This window comes from Cystoisospora suis, assembly GCF_002600585.1.
Source record: "Cystoisospora suis strain Wien I chromosome Unknown contig_1526, whole genome shotgun sequence".
NCBI lineage: Eukaryota > Apicomplexa > Conoidasida > Eucoccidiorida > Sarcocystidae > Cystoisospora > Cystoisospora suis.
In genome coordinates this window covers 1-17904 of record NW_027154326.1, presented here as the reverse complement: position 1 = coordinate 17904, position 17904 = coordinate 1, and the positions used below count along the sequence as shown (strand labels likewise).

The following is a 17904-nucleotide window of genomic DNA, read 5'->3' as shown; positions in this document are numbered from 1 at the left end:
AAGCAAGACTCCTTCGCTCATTTACCCCAGAGCGTTTCATTTGGATCGGCCAGCTTCGAACGCGCAGCTCTGCGCTCGCGAAGTCCTTTCCACCGCGACGAAGCCCGCAGGAAAACAGAGGTACCAGTTGGTTGAACCGGTTCTTGCTCAACCGTTGATATGCTTCTGTCCCCGACCAATGGCTCAAATGATCGTCAACACCACCTGCTCACCGGAAATGTCACATTAGCGTCGTTGGCATCGTATTTTGTGCGTGGGCTGGCCAGTCAGTTCCCGGTTGGGGCGTACCCCGCTGACTTTGCAGAGACGATTTTCTTTTTTGTCTGGATTGAGCGCAGCAACAGGGCGTCGCAGAGGGGCAGTTCCATTGGTCGTTGCGCGCTTGGCAGCCTGGCGTGTTACCACCACTGTCGGGGTGATGAGGCTGTACCGGTTGAGGCACCTGAAGAGTTTAGGTGACTGCCGCTTTGCATGGAACGAACCTGACTTTTCAAAAGAAACTAAGATCCCAAGGGGATCTCGAGAGAGCTGAAAGCTCCACGTGGCTTCCAACTGACCATGGTTCCAGTGTATAGGGTCCTGCTGAAATACATATACGTTTTTTTATTGCCGTCGGGGTGGTCTCTCGTGTATCATTCCCCGTCGTCGCGGCTTTGAGCATAGACGAGGAAGACCAGTAACTCAGCATTTCCAGGACACCTCGAATGAAGTGCTGGAAGGACGTGCGGTCCGCTGAAGACTGAAGGTCGGTCCGTGAAAACTGAACGCGAGGATTTGCTCGGAAGGCGCCGCCCCAGAGTGTCGTCGCCTGTGTGAACTTGATCGCGGAGTGGAAGGAAAGTCAGTAAGTGGGCTCCGGTAACGGGCAGCATACGCCGTTGCTCGGAGTCTCGGTGACCTTCCTGTTTCCAACAACCTCAGAAGGGGCCCTCCGTCCGCAGCTGCACCGAAGTCAACACCGCGGTGGCCGCAGCTGAAGCTGGGGGACTGAAGCTGGCTTTCTTGATAGAGGTTTAACCAGCAACCGAGGAACCTGAAGTCATTTGTGTCTAGGGACCGCATGGGGACCACACGTGCCTCATAGGCTGCGCTGCCGGCTGGACTCGTCACATGCGAACCTGACTTGGCTGGCACAAGCCACAGAGAAGCTAGATTATCAATGACTACGCCGCTCTATCCCTCCCTTGCCTGTCGTCGTCCAGTCGCAACGAGCCGTCAGTTGGGTTTTACATGCGGAATCCTGGCCTTTCCGCGCAGTTGTACAGTGAGGCCTGATCTGAGGGTGCAGCTAGCTGTGACGATCACAGGCGTAGGGGCAAACCGGAAGTGGCAGCTTGTGAAGAGAACTTCGTACTTGCAGTGACTGCTTTTCGCGCTCCAGTTGAACAGACTCCGAGTCAAAATGTTTTCGTCCCCGGTAACCGGCATTGTCTTTCCGTAGTAAGGGACTGCTTTCCGGTCTCCGGCCCATCCAAGAGCGCCCTCCGTACTTCTTTTGCTTCGGTTGGTGGCAATCTCTCCCGTGCCGCGGTTGGAGTGCATTGCCAGCTCGTGGCGTTCAGTCAAATTCTGTTGGTGGGCGGCCTGACTTTCTCCCTGAATTCGCTCTCGGGGGGGGCTGCTTCCGCGTCCACTTCTACATAGTGTCCGTCTGTGGCGCTCCGCTGGAAGCAGTTTCCCGTTTTCCTTCATTTTCCCCAGAATGTTCATGTTGGCTCTCGGGTGTGTTGCCGTGTAGTGTGACCAACGTTAGCTTCTGCTGGGATCACTCCAGGTCCGTGATTCTGTGTGCCGTTTTGTACATCTGAGACCGGACTGCTTTGTGCGAAGGGTTTCTGGCGCCCGCTCCACACGCCGGCTGAAACTGGAGCTGCTCCCTTTCCAGCAGTCTCTCTCTGGCCTTCAGCCGAAATTACACGGACAAGTAGAATGCAGTGCGGAGCGATGCCCGACCGCAGCTGTTGTGACCGCTCCACCACCTCCACCACTGTTCCGATCCGACGCTGGGACGAAGGAACCATGCTAGTGCTCCAAAAGTTTTGAGTCCTTGAATATGGAAGCCTTTGATCCACACTGTTTTGCTCTACTTTGCTCTTTCCTGTACTTGAATGAGCTGCCTGAGTTGAGGTTGGTGTGCCGTTCATTCCGAGACAGCCTGGCCGAGCCTAAAACTATAGCTCTTCTGGCCCGCCAGCCACGAGCACTTGTATTCCCAGCGCAGTGGGAAACAGATGCGAGTCGGACTTCCGCGACTCGGGACGCGAACAAGGAGAGTGGCGGTGCTGCTGCCTTTTCAGCCGACAACGACGACCAGCCAGCACAATGTGGTTGTCTTCGCATGGTACCGCATACGGGGGAGGACGCGCCAGGGCCCTCTGCCCCATCTTACAGCTGGAAGAGCGGGTGTATTTGCAGTCGCGGCGATCAGCCCATGAAGGGGTACAGAGCAAATGTCCGCGTTCTGAAATCTTTGTTGGCAGTTCCCCCAACTGGAATCCGAGAGTTGTCCCTGCACTGGCCCGAGGACCTCTCCAGGCCTCTCTGTGAGACGTTCATCAAGATTCTCGTTGTGACAGCTCCTACGCTTGAGCATCTGATGTCTTACGGCTGCTCACTTGCCGTGTGGAGGTGCACCTGGCCTTTCACAGTATCATTTCCCAACCTTAAACGTTTGGATGTTGCCAACAATTGTGGTCCGACAACCGTGAAGCGCTACGAGGAGTGCCTTAAGTGGCACCTTCTGGCGCGGTGTAGTTTCCCTGCGTGTGTCGAACTCCGATGGCTGGATTCTTTTGAGTGGGGGGACCAGGACAGGAGCATACTGTGGCACGAAGTTGTAGTGCATCAGCTGGACTGCTTTTTCGGTTTCCTGTCATCCATGGGCAGCCTTCGCTGTCTCGCCTTCACGGCAGACTCGCAATACACCGTGACGCAAGTGCTTTTGTACCTTGCCAGTCGTCCAAGCTGTACAGTAGAAACACTCGAGATCATTCCAGGATTGCCCAACTGCGAGGCGCTAGACCGGGACTGGCTTTTGCCTCGACGGCCCTTCACGGGTATTGCAGACGGGGGATTGGTCACCCTTCGCTCGATCTCGAAGGTTTGCTTTGTGCTTCGAGAGTGCGATCTCGACTACGTCCTTCGGAGTGAAGCCTTCGGTTTCGTGAAGCGTGTATGCCCTAATGCAGAAGTTTCCGTCGATGGAACACTCTCCATGGATATCTGTACCCATCCAGAGGAGTTGAGATCGTGTCAGAATCTCAGTCCCGTGGAAAATGCAAGACTGTGTAGAGATGCGACCAACAGAAGTCCGGCTTTCGAGCTCATTCGTGATATTGTAATGCAGCCAGGAGTCACGGAGCTAAGCCTCAAAGCCGAAGGTGGGCGGGCTCCGAGGGCCATTTCCTTGCGCTTGTCGAGACAGAAGTGCCAAGTAGGCGGATGGCACGAGCCCAGCCTGCGAGGCCCGGGAACGCATCTGCCGCCGACGTTGTCTCTTGACGTGCGGGCAGCAGTCTCTCAGCGGTGGCTGTGCTTGCCGGAGCATCTGGATGATGTGGCTGAGACAGTACCAAGAGTATTGCTGAGACTCGACGGCAGTAGAAAGGATCTTGAGCTGTGCTTGCGTCGTCCCAGTATCGCGCAAAAGTTAGTCGGCTTGGAAGTGTGCCTCAGGGACGGGGCTCTCATGTCCGACGTTAAAGAATTACTGGATGTAGCCCTCAGATACGGGGGATCAAGGGCTCGCTTTTTCCGCATTGTGGATGTTTGGCCTGCACGAGCTCGCACGGCATGGCAGAGCTCGGATGGTGTTCTCGAGCGTTTTCTGGACTTCGTGGTGCATTTTTGTTGCCCATCGATAGAGGTCATTGAATACCGTGTTGTTGGACCTGCATCATGGCAACGGGAATCCGGGTCTGGTTGTTACGGGCCTTCCTCTCTGACGGATATACTCACTGACTTCACTTTTCGGCAGCGCCTAGACTGCCTGTTTGACCGCGGAACAGACCAGACCCAGGCACGAAGAACGTTTGGCCACCTTACTATTTTCATTTACCAGAGGCGTTCCCGCTGAACAAAATCTGTCGTCCTACTTGCTCTGCGTTGGATGTGAACGCGTGATCGGCCTGTATGTCAAAAACATCCGTGTTTGGTTTGTGGCGCGTTGTTCTCTAGTTCGCCGCGCGGCCTATAGTGCCAGCTTGACTGTGTAGAGAACTTATTTACCAGACACTTGAGCTCCTCCAGAATCAGTCTGGCGTTTGGCTGTTGCCCTGAATCAATTGCTGTCGGGTGTCTACCGAAATGTATCCTCTTCTGGACAACCAGCTAGGGTTCCTCGTCTTTTCAGCACGGTTATCTTCTTGAGCAGTGCGGCTCAGTGATGACGTGTCATGGGCCAAACCGTGGAGGCAGGGCTGAGGGAGGTTAGGACACTGGGTGCACCTAGTGAGACTCTATCGGATCTCTCGTCCACTGGTTCTCCGGCCTGCCGGGAAATAAGTGAGCGGGATCAAACAGGCCCCGAGCCATCCGCGGACAAACGGCCGAAGTGGGTCCAGACATTCGCATCCCTGGAGGAAACGGCAATCGAGCCCCGTGTAGTGGCGGAGGCCGTCCGCAGCTACTGTGTTCAGCGTGCGCACAAGCAGCACCAGACAGTGCCTTACTAACTGGGGTGTCGAGGCTACAGTCCGACGGCACCTCTTGGTTCAACGGGGACCGTTTCCGGCTCTTCCGAACTCTGCTCTGCCATCGAGACACGGAGCAGGTTGCTCGTGTGAAATCAGACGCTTTGCTGTCTCCCCCACTTCTCTGGAGTAAGGCCCGGGTCGGCTCAAGACACCCCCAACTCATGCCGGAGCCCGTCGCCTGGCTAGGGGTAGACTGAGCACAGATCGCTCACCCTCTACCCAACCCGGCCAGAAACTGAACTGCCAGCGAACTATGCGAGAGGGTCAAAAGCCGCCACGTAACAAATTCAGCAGCGTATTTGGCGCTCTTTGCTGTCAGCTCCTGTCACGCCGCTGGGCCGCTGGCCTCACTGGCTAGACTTCGGCGGAGCGCACCTATAGGTTCGCTGACGGAAACTGGTAGTGTGGCTGCGTTCCCAGCTGGCGGTGGTGAGTGCTTGAAACCTGCATTGCTGCACAAACACCCGGAAAGCTGGCTCTCAGTACCTTGGTGTGGAAGGGAGCAGACAGGGGAATCGGAGTTTCTTGCCCGTGCCTATCACCCGTCATCCGACAAAGGATGTATCCTTTATCAGGCACCAGAACGGGGGTTTTGCCCGCCACTTTCTTTACAGAAGTCAGTTTATGATCGATCTGTCCTAAACCAAGGCAGTTTGAATTTTGAAATCTGATGATTGTCGCTCACTGTCGCTGTGGAAGAACAGTTCACCAGCCTTTATGATTCGAGACGACTCCACGACTTTAGACTCGGGACCTGGCCATGCTGCCGGCCGCCGACAGACGAGAAGCGTGCAGCACCCTGTCGGTTGGATGCACGGGGACGTCGCCTGGGTGATCCGCAGCAGGCCACACGGGGGAACTGAACAGCTGGTGTCAGGGACCCTTTCAATAGAGGGCCAATGCCGCAGATTCGACACGTGAGCGAAGGGGCCTCGACCGCCTACTGGCACTGGGCGGTGCGCCCAAAGCCTTACTCCGCTTCATGACACAGATACGCTCCTCCGAACTTGCGGCCTTCGAACGGTTTCCCGGGTTCACACATCGCAGCCCAAGACAGGCACACCGCCAAGGGCACCCAACCGTAAAACCCTCCTAGCTGGGGGTTCCGACAGGACTCGGGAGAAGAGGTGCGCACAGCCCCGGCCTGGAAACAGATGTCAAAAGCCACCGTCTCGGAACGACAGCACTGCACATCCACAGCAGCGCGTGACACCGGGAGCATGTCGAAGACGACAACGGGATGTAAAACCTGGCTCACCGTTGTGGCATTCTCGTTCCAGCTGTAGATCACAGCATCTCGTAGCCGTTCCAGCGACACTCATCCCTTGAAGAAAGCTACGCAGCACCGGGTCAAACAGAGATTCAACTGGTCTCAATCCTTTCTTTCATGCGATCTGTCCGCCCCCTTCCAGGCGGCGCGACCGGGGGGTACAACCGTCGCTTGGAAGACACTTGATACAACACAGCTAACATTCCCCCCTCCCATACTGTTTTTTGCCGTGGTGTGAGTGCCACCTCCTGACAAGAGAACGGGTGGGCAAACCGAGACGGGACAGACTTGCTTACAGACGGCTCCGATGTGGCTTGTCTGGCCGTTAAAAGCGCCGCACTCCTGCTGCTCAAGCTTCCGCACCCACGAAAGAACGAGTACCCGCGTTTGTGTCGTGCAAAAGTACATTTATAGCCGCGGCGCTGTCACAGCAACTGGGTTCCCCTGCCTTTTCTTTCTGTGTTAGTAGGCCGGCTTAGAAAAACTGCCGCGCCTCGTTCGACCCGAACGCTTCCACGGAAGCTTCTAGGTGTAGCGGCTGCCTCTGCCGAAGGACTGTTACACCCGCCCGCAGCACATCTACCCGCCCTCGATCTATTACCGCCTTTGGCAAATGGGTAAGCAGAAAAACGCGGTCGTAGCCAAACTGAGTAAGCAGAAAAACGCAGTCGCAGGAACCAATAATATTAGTGCGCCGAACGACCTCTGCCACTTTATCGGCCCAGCAAGGAGAAAAAAAGCGCAGATGTTCCGACTCCGGCTGGGTATTTACTTTCCGCAGTAAGGACCTCTTCGTTAACACTGCTCTCCCCGCACCCAAGACACAACTGAAGTGCTTTCCTTCTCCACATTTCCTCCCTCCCGAGGGATACCGCGAGCTCCGCAGAACTCAAGTGGAAAAAAGATGGACACAGTGAAGAACAAAGAAAGACAGCGCCCGCCTTCTAGGCCCTTCCATCACCTAGTGTTCTTTCTTCTCGACCTCTGATACTCGGGCGGGATGACGCGCCTGTCGATTTCTCTTCTTACAAAGCGAGCGGAAAAAGAGAAATCCCCAGTAATAGTTCAGTGACGTCCAGAGGAAAGTCAGCATGATCATAAAAACCATGCGTGTCCCGGAGATGGCCTCTGGTCTCAAGTGGATCCGGTACACGAAGAAATCAAGCCAGAAATGTGAAAAAACTAGAAGCGGCAAGACAAAAAGACGAACGGTAATAAACAAAAAGACAGTTAGCCCATTTATGAACACGAAAAGGGGTTTCCCTGCTTGGCCATTGTGTAGCAGAAACCACCGGAGATGCAGAAATGGCGTCGAAAGTTCACTGAGGGCGAAGAGACTACTGAAACCTGAAAAGAGAATCAGAGGATCATGCGAGATGACTTAATAGTTGCAACGCGTTCTATTACAACGCTCGCATGTGCGAACTAACAGACCACCCATAGGAAACGGAGACGACAGCCTTGGCTTTGATCCTGAGTGAACATACCTTACAATACAGAGCCGCATGGGATGTGGTTTCGGATGGGGCTGGTCTGTTGTTCACCGTATAGGGGCTGTTTAGAAACAAGAAAACTAGCGAAGACCAGATGGAGAGCCGCACGCACCTGCCAGCTTGATGCCGGGCGCCAGTATTTCCACTGCAGCGGCAAGAAAGCTGATGATCCCGTGAATAAGGAACGCGCGACGGTGTATCTGCAAGTTGCGAAAGCACTCGATTGAGTCCCAGAAGAAGTAGCTTGCCATTATATATGCTGCAAGGAACACAAAAAGCCGCACCAAGCTGTCCCACTACGGTTTTCCGAGGGCCGAGGCTGAGACAAGCCGCAAGTGCCGGAATATCAAACAACGGGAACCAGTATTTCCCACACCAGAAAAACCGGCTCCTCCGTACGTACCCGATTCAGGACCATAGGCCTGAAATGCAGAGCTCTCTACACTTGTCTATCTGAAGGAGACCACTGCTGTTGCCGAAGTGAGATGAGCACCCGAAACGGCACCGGCGGGTTTCTGTAATCGTGTCAGGCCGCACCAAGAGGAGCCGTTAGTAGAGTTGCAAAAGGATATCTAAAACTATGTCTGCTGGCTCCCGCAGATACGACTTGTACTGTCGAGGAAGAGAAGCCGCAAACGATCGAGGGTCTTAAACTGAAAACTTGTTATTCTACCGTCCGTGAAGTCCAGCTGCAGTCATGCAGTACGCACTCACGGTATCCCGATCAGGAAAGAGACCTGGAAACTTCAGTCTTTTCGACCGGCCCGGCGGCGTAAAGGTAATGCTCTACAGACCTTACGCTTTGTAGCACCGGTACGGAAATACAGCTCCGCCCGGCCCACTAAGAAGTCCCCAACAGAACAAATTAAGACTGGCGATGGGTTGCGCCCGAACCACACCTGATAGTATAACAACAGGATTGTTCTCTCCGTCCCAGAAGTCCGGAGCTTCGTCCCAGTGTGCAACGTAGGTGTCCCAGATATTGCGTCGTTTGGAGTCGGCAGCTGAGATAGCAGCATTAGCCGTCAGAAGCTCGGAACCCTCTCCAGCGTCTCCCCCTGAGGCCAAGGCTCGCTTCGAAGCAGCCGCAGCCGCCTGCGCCACGACAAGCTGAGCAGAAGGGAAAATGACTGTTGAGAGAGCGTGGAACAACGCAGCAGGCACGAGGTACAAAGCATGCAACGATGCTGTTGCATTAGCATTAGCGGTGACGAAATAAGCGTGCAGCTCCTTCAATTCTTCTTTATGAGTATCGCCATCCTTTCGGCCGCTGTGCTCCTCGAGTTGCTCTAACTCCAGTAGTCTCTGCTCCTTCTCCCTGTGAAGTCGTCTCGCGGAAGGTGGGAGAAGAAGTCCGGGTAGCACTGGCGAGACAAAGGCATGAACGAGGAACCACAGCGCTGTCAAGAAGATGAAGGCCACAAGACAAGAGATTTGGGAATTGGTCCCAAGAGCGTTCTGCACGAAGCCTCCATCCTCCGCAACACCAATTGACGGAAGGAAAGACAAAGGAGAGGAACAAAGAGGCAGCATTGTGGTCCGGCGTGTTGAGGAAAGTGCGGCACGCAACAAATGGCAATTTTGCGCAGGAAACACCCAAACAAAGTGTACCTCTTCACCCCTAAGTCACACACCGGTAACCCAGCCGTACTCCGCACCGCAGAGCCAGACCCGGCAGCGAATGATTCGCCTTTCTAAGGAAACGGAGGCAAGGCGGGGCCTACCACCGAGCGCGCCAAGTCCTGTTTCCGACACGCCAGGTCGGGGAGGCTGCGGAGAGATCAAAAGTCTGTCTCGTCTCGCCGAAGGGAAAAATGCGCATGCGTGTGAGGAGCTAGCACGGACGGGCGTAAAACGCCACCCCGGTGCAGACCATCGGGGGCTCACAAATGCGTACGGGGTGCGGCCTGCTCATTGTTCGCGGTTGGGGCCGCACCCCAGACGACGTCCTGGAGCCTTGCCATGTGTTTCTGCCATCTGGTTATAGGAAGTTTCCGTCAGCTCTTTTTTAATGCTTTTGAAGATGCGGGAGGTGCTCCGAGGGCTGGAGTCAGTCCCCCGCGACAGCCGACAGACAACTCATCGTAGCTAGCCGCGCGCCGAGGGCCAGCATCAATGTGGCCGCGAATGACTACAGGAAGTGTTCGGCGAGTATCCGGAAACGGTCGCTGGAGATCTCGTCATAGCGTGGAGTGAGTATTGCCGCTTGACAGAAAACTGCCGGAGAGGCCCTAGGACCCCCCGTTCTGACAACAGCAACAGAACCTTCTGCATATGCATCGGACGACGCAGCAGCTGACGCACACTAAGACGAGAGATCCCCCTATGACAACAGCAGCGATCTGCCAAGGCGCCATTCCCATGTCAATGAACCCTTCTGTCGCGGAGCTGCGTACAACACGAAGAGAACAACAGCACCCAGCAAGAAACGGTCAAGTGGAGTGACGGACCCTGTGCAAGTTCAGAGAAGAGTACGATTGTACAATCATCGGTGTAACGTTGACGACGTGGGCGAATGAAGCACGATGACACCGCGTTGCGTATCGTTGCACTGGGCTCGATACTCCCGCCGAAACCGCGGATGTGACAGGTCACTGCGGCCCTCAGCGGCGCGCAGTATCTTGTGACGGCGAGAAGACTCTTCTCCGATAGTATCCGAGTAGGGCACCGACTCGTGATTTATCATGTGTCTCGCCACTTCTCACCTCAACGCCTTTGTCCGGGCACACACCACTCGACACAGGTGGAGGCTAGGTTTTATGATACTCTTGCCTAATAAAGCTGTTACCAATAGCGAGCCGTTACATCGGTCTTCTAGAACTCCTGTAGCTTATTCGATGACGGGCTGATGCCAGCTATTTACTAGATGTACTGCGATGAGGAGGACCCCCCCTGCGCCGGGAGTCGCGTCAGGCTCGCCCGGTGCGTGTCGAGAGTGTCCCTAGGAGCGGGACAGCACCAACAAGAGCGCAGAAAGCTCACAATGCCGCTTGATACAGCAGCCGTATTGGACAACTGTCCAACCTGGAGAGACGGGCGCGAACCGCAGAGAGCGGGTCCCTAACTCGGAGGACCTCGATTCTTCCGTGCCGCAATCGGGAAGCTACTGACGGGGGTACTCACTTGAAAGGGCTTGTAAGGTCGTCAACAGGCAGTCGAAACGGAAAAGTTCTTTTTTGCTCAGTTGGACTGTCGCTCTCTGCGTGAGAGTAGCCAGCAGCCGCAGCGGAGTCGTCCGCCCCAGTAATGCTTGACAAGCTTTGCAACAACCGGACAGCAGCAGCAGATAGCTGACGCGCGTCAAGTTGAGCCTCAGGATCGAGCCCGTCGGATAGGGAAAGAGTCTCTCCGTCTTCATAGGGGTGGCGGAAGGCGACGTAGTGACCAGAGGTAGGAGCCGCCATGCCACGTAGAGAAGAATAACAGCACACAAGGAGCGCGCACAACGTCGTGGAGTACCACACAAAGGAAGTCGATTCTCTCAACGGGTCCCGCGTCGGACCCATCTCTGCGACACCGAACACCAGCTCCGTTAAGGCGACAGCATCTCTTCTCGAGATCGGCGACGGAAGCGAACAGAAGCAAGGCTGCCGACGATGAAAGCGCCAAAGCTGCTGAGGCGGCTGCTTGAAAACGGAGTACGTACCAGAAGCCACCGTGGGTGTTTTTGGCTTCTTCAGACCACTGTCAATCAGCAAGTAACACCCAGCTGGGCATACATCAACGGGGGCGGCCCTTAGTGAATCTACCTGTTTTCCTGCCTTGTGCCAAGTGCTTCAGTAAACATTTGAGAACCGCACGGAAGGAGAAGTGTGGGAACGTCTGCATACCAGCCACACTGACGTCGCGTTTCCAGGGGGAGAAAAAAATGCGCGCCGGTACCCCCGTGCTGATGTGCTTTCTGGAAACTGACACAAAAACGAAAGACCCGAATCACTTGGGAGATTCTCACTCTAACATGTCCTTCGTCCAGTTCCTTCTAACTATGGCGGCAACAGTGCTACTCGCCATCATGTGATCAGGCTATTAAGTTTCCGTGAACTGGGAGAGCCCCACGGTAATCAGCGAAGCTCTGCTGCCGGAGCTCGTATGACATGGATCGACAAGCTCTGCGTCTGCAGATTGCAACCCTCTTATGCTGGCCTTTCAGTGTAAGGAGCTCGCCTTCGGGTCCGAAAACATCCACAGTGTCGGATCAGGTTCCTCCCTTTCTCGTTTCATCTCCTTGTTTGGTCCTACTTCTTACGCTGAAACCGTACGGGTTCTCGTCGGGGCCCCCAAGTGAGACAGCCTCCGTCCTGGGTTTGCTTGTCTCGAGTGACGCTATTTTGGAGACTACTTATGCATGTAGCGGTGGCGGCAGGTACCCGGAAAACGATCTTCCACGGACACCACTTGGAAAACAACCCACCTGCAGGCGGGTACCGGACCATATGACCCGATGTCAGCCTTTCTGAGACACGTCCGCTAAGGTTCACTGGGTTGCTTCGTCCGCCGCACGGGAGCTCGGCGTGGATCGAGGTCACGTTTCAGGACTGAACAGGTTAGTTCGTGATTAGCACGGGAAAACGTTAGTGTTAGTTTACCCCGTCCACCGCAGGTTCGACCTTCCGACCCGCACCCAGTGCCCCACCGGGCGGCACGGCACCAGGGGGTCCGTTTGCTGATCACGCCACTACACGTTCCCTCGTATGCACGGAACCGCCAGAGACTTCAGGGAGTTGCCAACTGGGATATCACCCGAGAATCGCGTCCCAGAGACACGCACCGCCTGGCGAGATAGCCTCAGTGTCCCCCTTCCACAAGCCGGCGTTGCAGGCCGCCGTGTGCAGTTTGCTGGCTTGCTTCTGGCTGCTAGTGAAGAACGCCGTAAACTCCGATTCTGTCAGCAGCGGCTACGGCTACGACATAAGGGGTTGCCAGTGGGCGACAAGCGGCAGCACCATAGTAATCTCCGGTCAGGCACGAAGCCTTCACAGCTTGCTGGAAAAGTCCGATGAGCCATGCGCCGGCCTTCGGGGAAGCTTGTTTCACCTGTCCTGCACGGTCAGTGAAGGCTAGACAGTTTGTCAATCCGACTGACTTCAGGTTCCCTCTGGACTCCTGGGGGGAACTAACGTCTGACATGCGAGAACCAGTACAGAGTGTTGGTGAACCGGCCACGAAGGACCCTCCTCGCCCGTCTCTCGGCAAGAGAAATGATCTACTGCTACAGCCTGAGAGTCAGTATTCGAGGTTTAGAGTTTTTTAGGGTGGTTCTCCTTCAGCGACAGATATTGCTGGACGACCTCGGGCGTTACAGAGCTTGAAGGCTTCCGAAGTTTTTCTTTGAATGCAACGATCCGCCAACTGGGACAACTGTTAACCTCCGAGAACACTCGTCTTCAGCATATAACAGCAGCCGAGCACAATCGCCCCAACAAACTTAAAACTGTAGGGGGCCGACTCAGCGGCGCCAATTCTAAAACTAAAAAAGTTCTGATTACACGTTTTGCGTTATCAGTGCTCAGCCTTGCTGTGGACCAGGCCCGAGCTGCGATACACACCAGCTAGGTGGCATGGACTCGCATTATTCAAAAGAATAGCCGCTGTTATTGTTTATGGGCGTTCGTTAAGTACAGACTCCAGATGTGTTGCCCCTGCAGATTGGAGCTGATCATCTGCAACTTCCTCCATCTTCTCTTCGACAGGCACGGTGACCCGCTTGCGCTTTCGGATACGGCGTTCTGCTTTTGAGAGACCTAGCTTGGGATCGTTCAGTGCAGCGGCAAACCGGTTAGTATTCTCGAGGTAGCCATTGATAAGAAGCCCGAGAGCCAGCACGGCGATCACGGCCGTAACATTGATGAGCGCGGATTCCTGCACGAAAGCATACTCGCAGGGGACCATGGCCACCAGTCAATCTGCGAGGGTTTCGCTTGTAGTGACTCCGCACGTCTTTCTTCTGTTGGGGAGCCGACCTCAGAGATAAATCCCAGTGAAGAACATCTGTTTCTAAACACGAAAACGGAAAGAAGTTTAGCACCCTGCAAACCGACCAGCGGGTTCATCCAGTTTTCCTTACTTGAGGACTTGGGTTCCCCTCCCGCATGTACTGGAGCTGTTCCCGACTCCATACTGCTGTAGGCAAGGCCCAGATCATCATGACGTTCGCCAACCAGACCAGCCCTCGATGAACCTAAAGGCAATAGAACGCACGTGAGGTACTCGAATGCACCTCTCCGCCACTGAAGGATGTATGTTCCGTTCTGGGTTCCAATTGTGAGCAGCCAGCCCTCTCTTACAGCGACCGTGGGCATTGCAGTTTGTAACCAGCTAGCCTACTAGAGTGCTCTATCACATGGTCAACCTCCTCGCTAAACTGCGCAGTCCGAGCTCGGCAATGCTCTAGATGCTATGTAGGATTGGTCGACCTAGTTTCCCTGTCGGTGAGTACACAAACTGACCCACTGACTGTGAACATACCTTTAACAGCTTCGTTGCAGGTTTCCCCCGCAACCCCAGCATTCGAAACGTCGACATCATTCCTGCTCTCGATACTGCTTGGACTGGAATCGACCCTTCGCCGTTCCCCGAAGTCGCAGGGCTCGTCCCATTGGTTTTTGCGGGGTCTTTACCACCTTTTCTTTTTCCGCGCCCTTTGCCGCCCTTGTGGAGCCGGCCTTTCTCACCGTTCTTCGGCCGGCGACCTCTTCGGGGCGCACGCCGTCGGCGTGCTTTTGCCACGGGAGACCGCGGCCTTTGATCCGTATTCTCCGCTTTCTCCGCGTGAGCTGGCGCAGGCTCCTCAAAGAGGCCTCGAGACCTCTCATCTGTCCGAGACAAGAAAAAATCTCTTTCAGCAGCTGATGAGTTCGGCTCCCTGTCCTTGGTCTCGTTGGTGTCTTCCTCGGAGTCTCCAATGGCGAAATCATCATCACTCTCGCTGTCGCCTGCTGACTCTTCGGAAGCTGAGCTCTCCGAGTCCTGTTCTGAGGACCAGTCGTCAGAGCTCTCCTCGATAATACGAATTGGCCTATTCTTGGCAGGGGCTAAGGAGGCCCGAGTGTCGGTTGTGCTAGGAGCTGAGGTGCCTTCCGCTCCCGATGAGACCCCGGGAACCAGAATGGGCGTGTCCACGTCACTGGACGATGACATGCCTCCAGTGTCAACTGCGCTAAAAGCTACATTGTTCTCCGCTTTGGGTGAGTCCCCGGGAGCACGAACGGGCGTAGTGTCGTGGAGGGCTGGCCCGTCGATCGTGTCGATTTCGCTAAAAGAAAGTGGTTCCTTTGCTCCGGAGGAGTCCCCGAGGAAAGCAGTGGGCGTAGACTCGTCGACCACTGACCTCTCTTCGCTGTCATTCGCGTTAAGAGTAAAGGCGTCTCGAGCACCACGAGAGTCCTCCGGAACAGGAGATGACGTACTACCGTCGACAGCTGCTTTCTCTGCGGTGTCATCTAGGCTGAGAGAAGTTTCCTCCACTCCGGGAGTATCCCGGGGAATATGAGCCGGCGCACCCCCGTCGCCGGCTGACCCGCCTTCACCGGCATCTGCGTTAGAAGAGACAAAATCGACTGCCCTGAATGAGTCCTCAGGAGCATGAGACGGTGCATCCTCGCCGGAAATGAGGACCGGAGAATCGCCATTGCCAGCTGACCTCTCATCGGGGTTAGGAGAGAAAGTCTCTTCCCTCCTTTGTGCGTCGGTCTCAATCGCATATCTGACCGACTGGTCCTTTACCGGCTCATCAGAACTGTCCTCGGGACCCAAAACGTTTTTGTCTGCACTGCGCGACAGAAGCGGGTCTTCTGATGTCAGCCCTGCATCTTCCTCCGCTTCCGCGATACCTCTCTCGCTGTCCGGTATCTGGGACACGAGTGTGCCGTCAACGTCCTCGGCGGTCAACCGCCGGGCTGTCATACCAGCCTCAGTAAAGCGAGCTGCTCGCCACAGCGAGCACAGCAGTACCAAACACAGGAAGACAGGAGACCATTGAAAGCGGAATAACACGTGCGTTCTCGCTTCTCGTTGTGCCAATACGCGGGCCTTTGATCGACCGACTGTTAGAGGATGAGCCGACTCGTTGGGCAGCCTCCTGGCTGCCACCCTAGCGTCCGCCATTTCTTTCAAGAAGAAAAAGACGATTGAAAGCTGCAGGCAAGCACGCTAATCGACGGCCACCTTGGCGTAGTGTGTGTTTTCACAGATCAAACCGTTATGAACACCAGGCCTGCGGGCTAGGGGCTGTCGGCTACGGGAGTGGGTGGGAGGGCTCCACCGGCTGCGAGCAAGTGATTGCATCTCCTCAGACAGCAAACGTTTGTGGCAAAAATCCCGAGCACCAAAACGTTTCTCCTAGGCAGCGGCACCTGCAGTCACAAGGGGTTCGTGAACTGTGCCTCGCTGCTGGGAAGTAAAACCCGATTGTAAAGAGTCGGAGACCGGGGACCGGAGACAGAAACTATACCCAGCTTGTCACGACTGCAGCAAACGGGTGACAACAGCAGGCTAACCACGCACGAGACAAATCCCATGCACGATCGCTAGCAAAATACAAAACGAAATATGCGCAGGAAACCCTGCAAGGAGACGGGGCGTCTGCAGTGCCGTGCAGGAGAGGCACTGGCACCACGCCTGACAAGCATCCGATCCTGTCTTCCGCCGCTCAGACGGAAATCAAAAGCCCGCGAATCAAAGAACCACGCTTGACGAATGGAGCCGCTAGCCTCCTCGATGGCTCCTTCTTTTGCGGCCCCGCACAGTCCCCAGTAGCGTAGACGACTGAAGCGTCGAGCAGCCGCTTCTGCGGTTTAGATCCGGAACGTTAACGGCAGGCTGACCAAACGCGGTATCCCGCAGCGGAAAAGTAGCTCCACTGTCATGCACCGAGTGACTGGGGCATTTCCCGGGGCGGGAGGTTCGGCACGCCGGTTACTACAGAAATGCCGATTAAAAAATTTCTCGCTCAAAATGTTAGCTCAAAGGCAGTCATTTTTGGGACATCAAGCGATCATGCCCCACGACCGACTCCGGGGTTGGGCGCCACTACACCAGCATCGGAAAACATGGGGCGCAGTGTAGTTGTAAGTAGACCTGTGCTAACCCCGAAACACCGCACCATAGAGCGCGCTGTAAGATACCTCTTTTCTCGGGAGTCTGCCTCGATTGCCGTCACCCTCTTGTCGTTCTGTACGCGAAGGTGGAAGAGCCCGTGTGGAGGCAACGTTCCCTGGTGTGGAAGTCAAAGGAGGGAATGAGGACGGAGGAACGAAGCGCCGCACAAAGTGTGCCGGACCGAGAGATGAAGGTGCTGGTGCTCGAACGTTTTCCGCTCCACAACGTGCAGCAGGTCTTGTCTCCCGGCCCAAGCAGCGACTAGAGCTGCGCACCGTAGCACACCAATTCTTGCGCGGGCCCCCAGCCGCTGAACAGGTGGACACCCAAGTCACTGGCGGGTAATCTTTTCTTCGTTCTGGTAGGCAGTCTTGGTGGGGCCACGGGTCACTGACCCTGCTCTGTGTCCTCGGACACGACAACCTCGGGCACGGACGCTAGCCGTCACAGCACTTCAGTATTTACCCAAATCCGCCTAGCGGAACAGCTCGCAGCTCGTGGACGCCAGCACTTTTGCCGGTCATTTGACCAACACACGCTGAGCACCTTACGCAGATACAAGCGACACCACCGCGCTGCGGCGGTGACGAAGGGTCAGTGGGAGCGGATAGCCGCCTCACCCGTTCGGGTTTGGTCTTTTGCAGAAGCAAGGCGACTTCTCTAAACCACTCCGAGCGAATCACACGTATCAGTGTTTCTCCCTAAAGACCTGAAGAGGGGCAGGATCGCTCTGAGCAGCAGCAAGGGCTACACCAGGCGGGCAACGTTACTCTCTACTCTCCCGGCTGCTACGGCTGCATTGGAGAGTCCGGAAAAAGCTGGGGCGACGCTGCAAACAGATCACTTACTTTAATGAGACACTTCAGCAACCCCGCGTACGCGCTAGGTTTCCACCGGCGATGCGGGTGGACAGCAAGGTAAGAGGCCCCCATGAAGGTGTCCTCGCCAGGACACCCTCGCCACGCAGTCGACCTACCATCCAAGAAAGGCAGCCGACGTCAAAGAAATTCCGAGGTCAGGTAGAGAAACAAGTATGGCAGACAGGAGGGAGGAGTGCCAGTTCGTAGTGACAGGGTACACACGGAGTTTCGAAGGAAATTCCCACGTCAGTTAGAGAAACAAGTATGACAGGCAGGAGGGAGGAGTGCCCGTTCGTAGTGACCGGCTGCACACGGAGCTTGATGAAATGCCGGAAAACTACAACCGAGCCGATATTCGTTCTCCCAGAAGATCTGTAACTCTGGCGGCCTGCAAGTGCTGACAAGGAGGTACGGATGCAGACTATTTCAGTGTCCGCGATGCATTACTGTGCATTCAACCCATATGCTGTGTGTAACGCCCGCGCTTTGAC

General features: G+C 55.5%; 3 protein-coding genes across 3 annotated transcripts; 1 reads left to right on the top strand and 2 right to left on the bottom strand.

Annotated features, from left to right (window-relative positions):
* The first annotated feature begins 2651 nt into the window (after positions 1-2651).
* CSUI_003419 (uncharacterized protein) lies at positions 2652-4261 on the top strand. Its single transcript, XM_068063617.1, has one exon. The coding sequence runs from the start codon at positions 2879-2881 to the stop codon at positions 4073-4075; it is 1197 nt and encodes a 398-aa protein (XP_067924402.1). The 5' UTR covers positions 2652-2878; the 3' UTR covers positions 4076-4261.
* A 1027-nt stretch (positions 4262-5288) lies between these two features.
* CSUI_003418 (tlc domain protein) lies at positions 5289-9456 on the bottom strand. The gene is made up of 3 exons (XM_068063616.1): positions 8357-9456; positions 7452-7716; positions 5289-7311 (listed from the first exon to the last, which is right to left on the bottom strand). Exons 1-2 carry the CDS (start codon positions 8988-8990, stop codon positions 7538-7540), a joined length of 813 nt encoding a protein of 270 aa, XP_067924401.1. The 5' UTR covers positions 8991-9456; the 3' UTR covers positions 5289-7311; positions 7452-7537.
* A 3492-nt stretch (positions 9457-12948) lies between these two features.
* Positions 12949-16650, bottom strand: CSUI_003417 (uncharacterized protein). The gene is made up of 3 exons (XM_068063615.1): positions 13923-16650; positions 13522-13635; positions 12949-13316 (listed from the first exon to the last, which is right to left on the bottom strand). Exons 1-3 carry the CDS (start codon positions 15558-15560, stop codon positions 13056-13058), a joined length of 2013 nt encoding a protein of 670 aa, XP_067924400.1. The 5' UTR covers positions 15561-16650; the 3' UTR covers positions 12949-13055.
* Positions 16651-17904: the final 1254 nt, after the last annotated feature.

What these genes read in the sequence shown, in the direction of transcription:
- CSUI_003419 (XM_068063617.1), top strand. Translation starts at nt 2,879, where the DNA reads ATGGGCAGCCTTCGCTGTCTCGCCTTCACGGCAGACTCGCAATACACC.
- CSUI_003418 (XM_068063616.1), bottom strand. Translation starts at nt 8,990, where the DNA reads ATGCTGCCTCTTTGTTCCTCTCCTTTGTCTTTCCTTCCGTCAATTGGT. An exon ending in TCCTGTTGTTATACTATCAG is followed by an intron (nt 7,717 to 8,356) that starts GTGTGGTTCGGG and finishes TGTTCCTTGCAG; the next exon opens with CATATATAATGGCAAGCTAC.
- CSUI_003417 (XM_068063615.1), bottom strand. Translation starts at nt 15,560, where the DNA reads ATGGCGGACGCTAGGGTGGCAGCCAGGAGGCTGCCCAACGAGTCGGCT. An exon ending in CTGCAACGAAGCTGTTAAAG is followed by an intron (nt 13,636 to 13,922) that starts GTATGTTCACAG and finishes TATTGCCTTTAG; the next exon opens with GTTCATCGAGGGCTGGTCTG. An exon ending in AGGGGAACCCAAGTCCTCAA is followed by an intron (nt 13,317 to 13,521) that starts GTAAGGAAAACT and finishes GCTTTCGTGCAG; the next exon opens with GAATCCGCGCTCATCAATGT.